Here is a 12,426-nt window from a genome sequence, read left to right as displayed (position 1 = left end):
TGGCTCCTGTCGAGCAGATGACTGGAATAGATTGTGGCAGAAATCTCTGGGCCGTACCAAAGGGCCCAGACCCCAGACCCCCACGTAGAGTATTTAGGATCTTGTGAAGACGATTTTGCCAGAATTTCCTGCTTCGGGGGATTTACCTTCGGAATGACTTCGTAGACGCCATAGTTGGTGTATCTGGATCCAATCCACACTTTCACGTTCCCTTTCACGTAGTCTGTCACGGTTTCCCGCACTTTTTCGTAGTCCAGGATCTGAACGCACGTGGATCCTGGGCAGTTGGTGTTCAGGTAGGTGCGGATATCGTCGGTGATCCGGCTGACGTTCAGGAACAATCTGCAGGACGCCGGAAAAACTCAGCATTTACAGAGTGACCTCAACTTTCAGTCAGATGCCGGGATTTAGAGGGATCGTCCACTTTTAGATACATTGAGATAACGACTGTGCTATGGAAAGTTCTGCAACCCTGGGATTAAGTTCCTTACCATTTTTAACACCTCTGCTTGCTGTCAGTGAATGTATACTGCCAAAGAATTTCAACTCATCCTCACCAATCACAGCTCGCATACAGTTTAACGAGACCTGTGCTGGTGCGGGAAGCGTTAGGAGATAACATGTTTCCACCTACTTTGTGACTGTTTCCTTTCACTGGGAGCAGGCAGAGATCTTATAATAGCTGATAATTTGAAACAAAGTGTATTAGAGAGTTACATTATGCATCGATTTTTAACAAGAGACCTTTTAAAATGTGGGTCCACAGTTAGGAGGGAAGTCATTTTTGCAAATGTGTGCACTGAAGGCATCTGTGTTGGTCCCATGTTCATATGTGTCCGCATCGCTGAGAAAAATGATGTTTTACTATATGCAAATGAGCCTCTAGGAGCAACGGGGGCGTCGTCATTGCACCTAGAAGCTCAGCTCATTCTTCAACTGCCGCCCCCTCTGCACTGTGATTGAACGGACCAGGTGTGATGACGTTTTCACTGCCTGATTCCGTATATCAAAGTGCAGAGGGCTCGGCAGTTGCAGAGAGAGCAGAGCCTCTAGGTGTAATGGCAACGCCCCCGTTGCTCCTAGAGGCTCATTTGCATATATTAAAACATCATTTTTCTCTATGAACACGGGACCAACACAGATGCCCTCAGCTGCCAAGTGCACATGTAACATGTCAGCCGGTGTCATAGGGACAGATCTGCAGGATCCCACTGATCATGGACCTTATAAGAATGGAGCAGTGTATCTCCCACTTATAACAATGTATCATCAGTGACATCATGTGATCGGTGACATCACTACCTAATGGAGTCCGTGGTCAGCAGCGAGTATGAGTAGAAGAAAGGGTTGTTGGGAATATCCGCTCCACGGAGATTGAAAAGCCCTGCGAGAAATAGAAGGAAACATGTTATGTAATACATACAGATGTAGCAGAGCTGTGTTTGTCATGTATATATATGATGTGCTCTCTGTAATTTTCTCTAAATGATCTTAAGTGACATCTTATACAATTAAAGCATAATTCTAGAATATATACACTTTTATTAGACATTTTCCCCCCTACTTTCAATATCTCTGCATTTAGTGGTCGGCAGAACATTTCATACAGCCCGGTGATCACAGAGGATTGTCTAGAACGGATACAATTGTAGCAAACCCTCAACTGTGGTTAATATTTTTTAGCCTCTGAATGTAAACAAGGAGGATTCCATTCACTGACAGAAAGCACTGATCTTGAGATGGTGAGAAATGGAAATACCAAGTGTGTTAGAAACATCTAATTATACAGTAATTAATGTGTGCATAATGGAAATCGCTATATAGCAAATTCTGCTCTGCTACATTGTAGCTCTTGTTCTCTAGATAATGTAAATGTAGGGATGCTCAACCTGCGCCCTCCAACTGTTGCAAAACTACAACTCCCAGCATGCCTGGACAGTCTACAGCTATAAGGGCATGCTGGGAGTTGTAGTTTTGCAACAGCTGGAGGGCCGCAGGTTGAGCATCCCTGGTCTATACTGAGGAGCCCTGACGTGGAGGAACTGGTCAGAAACTGAGCAATGGTCAGAGATCCCAGCATGCCGTCGCCATGCAGGGTGCTACCTGCTGAAGGGGGGACCCATAAGCAAGCAACGAAGGTATTAGCATGGACTCCAGAAGCATTCCATGACTGGTGTAGCAAGACCATAGGGGAAAATGGAGGCTTCTTATACGGCCTTAGTTTGTAACTATTTGGGGTAAAAAAAAAAAAAAACGGAAGGTACTTTGTGTGCATTCCGTTTCTGTAATTCCGTTCCACTAAAGAATAGAATATGTCCTATTATTGTCCGCATTACAGACAAGGATAGGACTGTTCTATTAGGGGACAGCTGTTCCGTACCGTAAAATACGGAATGCACACGGATGTCATACGTACTTTTTGCAGATCCGTTTTTTGCGGACCGCACAATACATATGGTCGTGTGAAAGAGGCCTAAAGTTGTGGTTCCAGAACATAGTAAGCAGAGGCGGTCCTAGGACAAAGTAAGCAGGCGGGGTCAAAAAACAGAATAATCATGAACAGAGTAAATAGAAGCAACCCCAGAACAGAGTGAGCAAGGAAAGTGCCAGAGCAGAGTAAGCCAAAACCAATAGAGCAGGGGCAGTACCAGAAGAGGGTAAACAGGGCCGACCCAGAACAGAGTAAGCATGGGCAGTCACAGAACAGAGTAAGCAGCGCAGTCACAGAACAGAGTAAGCATAGCAGTCACAGAACAGAGTAAGCAGCGCAGTCACAGAACAGAGTAAGCAGAACAGTCACAGAACAGAGTAAGCATAGCAGTCACAGAACAGAGTAAGCAGGGATAGTCCCTGAATATAGCAAGCAGGGTAACCCAGCAAGCAGTAAGCAGCGGCAATCAAGAACATAGTAAGCAGAGGCGGTCCTAGGACAAAGTAAGCATGTAATCATGAAAAGAGTAAATAAAAGCAACCCCAGAACAGAGTGAGCAAGGAAAGTCCCAGAGCAGAGTAAGCCAAAACCAATAGAGCAGGGGCAGTTCCAGAAGAGTGTAAACAGGGGCTACCCAGAACAGAGTAAACAGAACAGTCACAGAACAGAGTAGGCAGAGGCAGTCAGAGAACAGAGTAAGCAAAGCAGTCACAGAACAAAGTAAGCAATGCAGTCACAGAACAGAGTACGAAGGCGCAGTCACAGAATAGAGTAAGCATAGCAGTCACAGAACAGAGTAAGCAGGGATAGTCCCTGAATATAGCAAGCAGGGTAGCCCAGCAAGCAGTAAGCATGGGCAGTCCAGAACAGAGTAAGCAGGGGCAGTCAAAGAACAGAGTAAGCAGGGGCAGTCCAGAACAGAGTAAGCAGGGGCAGTCACAGAACAGAGTAAGTAGAGCAGACATAGAACAGAGTAAGTAAAGGAGTCACAGAACAGAATAAGCAGGGGCAGTCCCTAAATATAGCAAACAGGGGCCGTACCAGAACAGAGTAAGGATGAGCAGTCCAGAATAGAGTAAGCAGGGGCAGTCCTAGAACATACTAAGCAGGGGCAGTCCAGAACAGAGTAAGCAGGGGCAGTCCTAGAACAGACTAAGCAGGGGCAGTCCTAGAACAGAGTAAGCAAGGGCAGTCCAGAACAGAGTAAGCAGGGGCAGTCCTAGAATAGAGTAAACAGGGGCAGAATAGAACAGAGTAAGCAGAGTAAGCAGGGGAGGTAAATAACAGAGTAAGTAGGGGCAGTCCCGAACAGAGTAAGCAGGGGCAGTCACAGAACAGAGTAAGCAAGGGCAGTCCAGAACAGAGTAAGCAGGGGCAGTCACAGAACAGAGTAAGTAGAGCAGACATAGAACAGAGTAAGTAAAGCAGTCACAGAACAGAGTAAGTAAAGCAGTCACAGAACAGAGTAAGCAGGGGCAGTCCCTGAATATAGCAAACAGGGGCCGTACCAGAACAGAGTAAGGAGGAGCAGTCCAGAATAGAGTAAGGAGGGGAGTCCTAGAATAGAGTAAACAGTGGCAGAATAGAACAGAGTAAGCAGGAGAGGTAAAGAACAGAGTAAGCAGGGGCAGTCCAGAACAGAGTAAGCAGGGGCAGTCCTAGAACAGAGTAAGCAAGGGAAGTCCAGAACAGAATAAGGAGGGGAGTCCTAGAATAGAGTAAACAGTGGCAGAATAGAACAGAGTAAGCAGGGGAGGTAAAGAACAGAGTAAGCAGGGGCAGTCCTAGAGCATAGTAAGCAAGGGAAGTCCAGAACAGAATAAGCAGGGGCAGTCCTAGCACAGTGTAATCAGGGGCAGTATAGAACAGAGTAAGCAGGGGCAGTCCAGAACATAATAAGCAGGGGCAGTCCAGAACAGAGTAAGCAGGGGCAGTCCAGAATAGTGTAATCAGGGGCAGTCCAGAACAGAGTAATCAGGGGCAGTATAGATCAGAGTAATCAGGGGCAGTATAGAACAGAGTAATCAGGGGCAGTATAGAACAGAGACATCAGGGGCAGTATAGAACAGAGTAATCAGGGGCAGTATAGATCAGAGTAAGCAGGGGCAGTATAGAACAGAGTAATCAGGGGCAGTATAGAACAGAGTAATCAGGGGCAGTATAGAACTGAGTAATCAGGGGTAGTATAGATCAGAGTAAGCAGGGGCAGTATAGAACAGAGTTATCAAGGGAAGTATAGAACAGAGTAATCAGGGGCAGTATAGAACAGAGTAATCAGGGGCAGTATAGAACAGAGTAATCATGGGCTGTATAGATCAGAGTAGTCAGGGGCAGTATAGAACAGAGTAATCAGGGGCAGTATAGAACAGAGTAATCAGGGGCAGTATAGATCAGAGTAAGCAGGGGCAGTATAGATCAGAGTAATCAGGGGCAGTATAGAACAGAGTAATCAGGGGCAGTATAGATCAGAGTAATCAGGGGCAGTCCAGAACAGAGAAAGCAGGGGCAGTCCAGAACAGAGTAAGCAGAGACAGTCCAGAACAGAGTAATCAGGGGCAGTACAGTTCAGAGTAATCAGGGGCAGTATAGATCAGAGTAATCAGGGGCAGTCCAGAACAGAGTAAGCAGAGACAGTCCAGAACAGAGTAATCAGGGGCAGTACAGATCAGAGTAATCAGGGGCAGTCCAGAACAGAGTAAGCAGGGGCAGTCCAGAACAGAGAAAGCAGGGGCAGTAAGCAGGGGCAGTCCAGAACAGAGTAATCAGGGGCAGTATAGATCAGAGTAAGCAGGGCCAGTCCAGAACAGAGTAATCAGGGGCAGTCCAGAACAGAGTAGCAGAGTTGGTCTTAGAAAGCCCCATCCAAGGCTCTTAAAGGTTGCTTCGACTGCTGAGTCTTATGTCTTATAACTTGAGATCAAGGCTAAACATCACACTGCAGTGACCCCACCACATGTATGATGGGACCGTACAATTATCTCCTCTTCTGGCGGCAGAACTTACATGCACTTTCCTCCAGAGCTGACAGCAGGACCGCAGTTGGCTTCTGGGGATGTTGTTCCATTTGTTTCCGGATATCAGTCACTTTTTCCTGCCAGGTGCTGCCTGGAAAAATGAGGACAATAAAGCAATAAAGACCCAAATCTCATCTCATGATGGAGGAAACTGGGGAAAATCTGCCAAAAGTCTCTGTATACATATCAAAGGGAGGGACTGCAGAATACAGAACAGAGTAAGTGGAGGTGACTGTCCCCATCAGGCCGATTTATGGCCCCCTCCTCCACACGGACATTCGGGGTGGTTCACTATGGGCAGTGACTAATCAGCATATAAGGTGATAATATACAGTGACGCCTATTGCATTCTATGGAAGAAAATCCGCAGACTCAGCAATTCGACTACCGGAATTCTTCCATTTTTCAAAAAAGTTTTTGTAATATATCTTGCTAATGTACCAATGTTATTTTATTGTTTCAGAAGAATGTTCTTGACTTTATGTGCGAATCTTGGTATGTAACATGCATCAATCTTACTTCTTGATGGATCCCTGCGTGGATCATGATAATGGTATTGGCATTCATTTGTACGTTACAGATGTGATTGTAACTTAGATACAATAATAAAAAATAAAATAAAAAATAAAAAGTTTTTGTAATATCATTTATTGGCTATTTTATTTTTGTCTGCATTCTTTCCTTCTAGTTGTAATGCTCACATCAAGAGCTGCATTTACGTGCTTGCTGCTTGCATAGGCTTTCACCTCACTGCTGCCACCTGCTGGTTGGATGTCATGATGGCCATGCTGTATTGTAGTAGAGTAGATAATAATGGACTGTACATGAAACATTTTTTAATTGCAGTCCTAGGATTACCCAACTATTTTATAAAATTTTTGTCTGGTTTGAGAAATTGGCATCTGGGAGAAGCAAGCAAATGATTAGGGGGACATACACCCCTTTTTACAGGCTGTTCCTCTTTGGAAGGTCACGTCTGATGATGCAGAATCCCCAGCGCCGCACACTAGGAATGGTGATAAATTGCAGCCTTCTGGGAGGTTTCTGCTGTCCAGGACAGTCTGGGGATGACTTGTGGACCGTTTAGATCAGGGCTGGCCAACCTGCGGCCCTCCAGCTGTTGCAAAACTACAACTCCCAGCATGCCTAGACTGCTTACAGCTATCAGCCTACAGCAGGGCATGGTGGGAATTGTAGTTTTACAACAGCTGGAGGGCCGCAGGTTGGCCAGCCCTGGTTTCGATGGTAGAGGGATCTAAACTGTCCACATACATTGTGATTACATGAAGAGCCCCCCCGGGAGTTGTGCACCTGCAGAGTCACTCAGTATCCACGCTGTATCTCAGGGTTAAAGGGGTTGTCTCTAGGATAGGCCACCAATGTCAGATAGATTTGGGTCCCACCTCTGCGACTTGCAGCTACCTCCAGAACGGCCTCCGAAAGTGAAAGAGAGCGCACCGTGAATGCGTTGCGTGCTGCTCTCCATTCATTTCTATGTGAAATTTTCGAAAATGGCCGAGCGAGCATGCTCAGCTATTTTCAGCAGTCCCATACAAATGAACGGAGCGGGCAGCACATGCATGGCTGCTGTCTGCCCACTTTGGGGGGTCCCGTTCTAGAGATAGCTGCGGATCTCAGAGGTGGGACCCGTACCTATCTGACATTGGACAACCCCTTTAAGCCTATGTTGTGCCTTCACTAGTGCTTCTATGGGACATGTATCAGGAGATTTTTTATACCTTACCTACAAATTCATTGGGGATGAAATAGATTTCTTCGTCTGGGAGAGCAGGGCGCTGCCCCCCCCATGCTGCATCCACCAGGTTGTTGGGTATCGAGCGCAGAATTCTCCCCGAGTCCTGCAGCAAACTGTCGAAGGACTGCCAGTCATCTAGGAAAGAGATGAGATAAAAACGAATCATACTTCTTACCTATGAACCATCTTCATGTCTCAGTACATGTAGTTACAGATGTAGCAGAGCTGTGTTTGAAATGTAACTGCTTCCTGCGAGCACAACTGTCACAGACCAATCAGGTTGCATATTTCATTACTAAAAGGACCAATGAAAAATAATCGCTGGAAACTGATTGGTTGCTGCAGCAGTTTCCTCCAGCTTTGCCGCACTGGTGCGTTCACATCTGTGTTGGGAGCCTCAGTCAAAGACCAGATGAAAAAGTCCTGTACGAAGGACAATTTCATCCATTGAGAAAACCAGGATTTGAACGGATTGTAGTCAATAGAGTCTGTTTAGCTCCGTTTGGTTCGGGCACCATTTTCATCCTCGGACGAGGTGGTAATGTGACGCAGCGGTACAGTAGACCGCCTCTACACCCTGCACCGGCTTGTCTTCCGCCACTGCAGCCGGGGATCAGTTTGCACTGCTTCTCATTGCTGCATGACTGGGCAAAACAATGTAATACGGTCAGTATAGTAATAATACCGCTATAAAGTGATAACATACCGATAGAGAAGAGGAAAGGGTCAAAGCCGATCTCGTCTCCCTCCTTCAGCTCTTGCAGGATCCAGGACACAATTTCAGAAGCTGAGACTGGAAACAACAGTAATAATATATAGGATTGCTATAATACTGCACTGCCTGTCAAAAAAAAAAGTCGCCACCTGGATTTAACTAAGCAGATAGTTCTGAGCCTCCTATTGGATAATTACTGCCTGGGTGATTATCTTTCAGCAACAAGTTATTTAACCCCGACTGGCGCAATGAGTTGCTTCTCATTTCTTCAACAACCATGTCGAAAGACACATCTCGTGGTCGTGGAAAATATGTAAGTCTGTTGGGGAAGGGTCAAATCATTGGCATCATCAAGCAGAGAAAACTTCTAAGGAGATTGCAGAAACTACTAAAATTGGGTTAAGAACTGTCCAGCGCATTATTATAAACTGGAAGGATAGTGGGGACCCATCGTATTCGAGGAAGAAATGTGGCGGGAAAAAAATCCTGAATGATCGTGATTGGCGATCACTTAAACGTTTGGTGAAATCAAATTGAAGAAAAACAGTAGAATTTAGGGCTATGTTTAATAGTGAAAGTAAGAGCATTTCCACACGCACAATGTGAAGGGAACTCAAGGGATTGGGACTGAACAGCTGTGTAGCCATAAGAAAACTACTAATCAGTGAGGAAACCAGAAAAAAAGGCTTCAATTTGCTAGGGAGCATAAAGATTGGACTCTGGAGCAATGGAAGAAGGTGATGTGGTCTGATGAGTCCAGATTTACCCTGTTCCAGAGTGATGGGTGCATCAGGGTAAGAAGAGAGGTAGATGAAGTGATGCCCCCATCATGCCCAGTGCCTCCTGTACAAGCCTGTGGGGGCAGTGCTATCATCTGAGGTTGCTGCAGTTGGTCAGGTCTAGGTTCAGCAACAGTATGTGCTCCAAGAATGAGGTCAGCGACTACCTGAACATACTGAATGACCAGGTTATTCCATCAATGGATTTGTTCTTCCCTGATGGCACGGGCATATTCCAAGATGACAATGCCAGGATTCATCGGGCTCAAATTGTGAAAGAGTGGTTCAGGGAGCAGGAGACATCATTGTCACACATAGATTGGCCACCACAGAGTCCAGATCTTAACCCCATTGAGAATCTTCGGGACGTGCTGGAGAAGGCTTTGCGCAGCAGTCAGACTCTACCATCATCAATGCAAGATCTTGGTGAAAAATTAATGCTACACTCTATGGAAATAAATCTTGTGACATTGCAGAAGCGAATCCGTGCCGTAATCAAAGCTAAAGGCGGTCCAACAAAATATTTTTGGTGGCAACTTTTTTTTGGGACGGGCAGTATATAATAAGACTATAGAATATTAATCATAATAATAGCATTACTAGCATATAATAAGTTAAAAAAAATATATATTTTGATAAGTAAAGAACAAGACCAAATTGGAAAAACTCCAGTAGGAAAAGAAATAAAACACTTGTCTGTCCCAGTTTATGTTTCCCTTAGACTTTCAGATAACAGCTGGAGCTAGCTTTTTCTGTACACCGGTGCAAAACTGTTTAAAAACGCCACAAAAAAATGATGAACGAATCCAGCCTCACAGTCCTTAAACTCTATGTGCACCTTTGGAGGCAATTTTTGCTCTTACTCATTTTTGGCTAAAAATCCTATTTTCAATTGGCCTTTATTAAAGATATTGAGCCATTCTGTCACAAAGGATTAACTGTTTTCCTAGCTGTGTGACTGGTACTTTCACTGTGTGCAGGTCCTCGAATAACCCTGATAATTAAGATAAGAAGTGAGCGATAATGAGTGTTTATAAGGGCAGAGAGCAGAGATAAGGAGTCTGTCCGCTCCTGGTCTGACGGAAAAGACAGAAAATCCACAGGCTGCTACTAGAGCCTGTCAGCTCTATACAGAAAAACGGCTCCATATTTTTTAATAAGGATCAATTGAAAAAATAATTTTTAGCTCAAAATAAGTACAATGCAATAATAAAAAAAAAATTGCCCCCAAAGCTGTACATAGCCTTTAAGTCGTTCTCATTTTCAGGATTTATGTTCATAATTTAACTCGGTTGCTTCTTATCGATCTTTGATTCTGGAAAAGCAGAGTGACTGCCCATCTGCTTTCAAAGGAGATGTCACACACCTTTCCCAGACTCCTGAATGGCTCCCCTTCCTGCTGGGGCTACATGGCATTCTGTGCCATGACACACGTTTCACAACCCAAGATCACTGTGTAGCATTGCAATATGCAGCCTACAACTCGCTGCGAGCCCAGAACAAAGAAAACAGCACTGTAGGATTTTTTTTACAATTCTGGGGTTGCGGTGATTTGCGGTTTGCACTGCAACCCCATTCAGTTCGCTCACTGCACTGCCACGCAGCCATGATTACTGCACATCCCCAGCCTCATACAAGCATAGAGGACTATCTATTCTGTATCCCATGTATCACAGTAGCTGGTAGAGGTGACAATGTATCTACTGACGGGTCTTCTGAAGCTCCCAGTTACAGTCCATCTGCCGCTCTGCCTGGGTCCAGTACCGGCTATCAGTGAAGACGGCGGCTCTGGTGAGGGTGACCGCTGCGGTGCCTGAAATGACACAACACACAAACTATGGAGACACAACTGCATTGTTTCATTTTCTAGAATCAGAGTGTCACCCCTGTGCCCGGAGGTTTGGTGCTGCACTGGTGCATGGGTTACATTTTGCCCTGACCTTTTTGGCACATTTTAAGCCACACTCATTTGTCTAAGCCTCAGCCCTTTTTGAGAAAAGGGCTGAGGCCCCAGACCAGCCTTCAGCCTGCTGGAAATTACTGAAGGCTGGTCTGGGGCCTACATCAGACCCCAGGCAGTCTTCACACACTTCAGCACCCCACAATCGCATTTGCGGGGTGCCGATGGGAGACAGAGGGAGTCCGCTCCCTCTGTCAGCACTTTACATGCGGCGGGCGTCCGCGGCATGTAAAGTGTTAAACAGCCCAGATCGGTACTCCTGCCAATCCGGGCTGTTAGAGCAGGGCCGCGGCTCTCATGTGAGAGTCGGGTCCCCGCTCTCCGCTGCGCGTGCTAAGACTGGGCTGCCCTTAGTGACCGCCTTAAAAACACGTATGGGTGGTCACTAAGGGGTTAATATGGTCATCAGCTGAATCTCTGTAGAAATGGAGTTCATGAACAGATGTGGCTAATGAGCAGCAGCACTTGTGTGCGGTTCCCATTACCACAGTCTGTCCGCTCTGTACTTCATGTCTCCTCATGAACTCCATTCCCACAAAGATTCAGCTAAATATCATATTAAACTGTAGTCAGGATCATAATCCCTGACAGTCAGAGCGAAGAGGAGGATGAGGCAGCTCTTTATCTCAGTGTTGTGAAAGAAACTGGTTTTGTGTGATTAGGACAGGTTTTGTGTGCACTAACAGGATGGCGGCCATTTTGTTTCTCTTAATCTTTGCTCCCTAGACAAAACGAGCCATTATAACTAATGAAAGGTATTTGGAAATATATTTATAATAAAGTAATAATTAAATTATTTTCATTTTCTTAATTCCTGGAGAACCCCTTTAAGGTGGGTTTGCAGGACTTGCTGGGTCCCGGAGAACCCCTTTAAGTCACTGATTTTCCTGTCTGTTGTAACATCACATCCTGAATCAAGTGACCTTTCTTCAATCATGGTGATAAAGCAGATCCTTCACAGACACATTGTGATCTCTTGACTTTGACTTTGTTTATTTCCATGTGTAACAGATAAAGTGCAGATTTATCATCTGTCTGTGAATCATTAACGTCCCGGGGTCACACAGGGGAACCTGCATCTACAACAGGATCTGTAGGGAAATGTGTAACTTGCTGGCTGAGGGGTCAGAGCAGCTTCTCTGTACTGTAACCACTCCAGACTTAAAGGGGTTGTCCATTATTGTTCTAATTATTCCTATAGACCAGGGATGCCCAACCTGCGGCTCTCCAGCTGTTGCAAAACTACAGCTACAGCTATAAGGGCATGTTGGGAGTTGTAGTTTTGCAACAGCTGGACAGTCACATGCAGAATTTTCATAAATTTGGCACAATTCTCACCATTTTACTGGCTTGTAAATGTATGCGTCTTACTACATTACAAATAAATCCCTCCCATTGTAAAGTACAAGGATGAAGATTTTGTACCTGAAGATCCAGTAAAGCCAGTCAACCATTGTCGCCGTTTTTCGCGGTTTGCGGTGTATTCACCCTGATCATATGATGTAAAATTAGAATGGATGCAATATATGTCAGATGGATCCCAGCTTCCTATTTTATGTTTCTTTCCTGAAATACTCTGTGCTGCTGGGGACCCTACCTCTATCACTATGCAACTCCCAGTCTGTGGCCTCCCACAAGGTCAGCAACATGTCCCCGAGAAATACTCTGTGCTGCTGGGAACCGTGCTCCTTCTGCTATTTAGTTCTCGGTATTTCACCTCACTCAAGATCAGTTCACTGCTCACCTGAAATACTCTGTGCTGCTGGGGGTT

The 12,426-nt window shown here is 45.4% G+C and overlaps 1 protein-coding gene across 1 annotated transcript in view; it reads right to left on the bottom strand.

The window, feature by feature from the left end:
* The window catches only part of XPNPEP2 (X-prolyl aminopeptidase 2), a 35,175-nt gene that overhangs the window by 18,148 nt on the left and 4,601 nt on the right, over positions 1-12,426 (bottom strand). Inside the window, exons 4-10 of the mRNA XM_040405527.1 lie at positions 12,081-12,144; positions 10,404-10,508; positions 7,908-7,994; positions 7,190-7,336; positions 5,435-5,536; positions 1,303-1,384; positions 147-342 (exon numbers count right to left, since the gene is read on the bottom strand). Coding sequence (XP_040261461.1) covers positions 147-342; positions 1,303-1,384; positions 5,435-5,536; positions 7,190-7,336; positions 7,908-7,994; positions 10,404-10,508; positions 12,081-12,144 — 783 coding nt within the window. The remainder of the gene's footprint in view (positions 1-146; positions 343-1,302; positions 1,385-5,434; positions 5,537-7,189; positions 7,337-7,907; positions 7,995-10,403; positions 10,509-12,080; positions 12,145-12,426) is intronic.

Source organism: Bufo bufo, chromosome 8 (assembly GCF_905171765.1).
Source record: "Bufo bufo chromosome 8, aBufBuf1.1, whole genome shotgun sequence".
NCBI classification, from domain to species: Eukaryota; Metazoa; Chordata; class Amphibia; order Anura; family Bufonidae; genus Bufo; species Bufo bufo.
The sequence above is the reverse complement of the archived record's forward strand: the minus strand, read 5'-3'. Positions and strand labels throughout refer to the sequence as shown.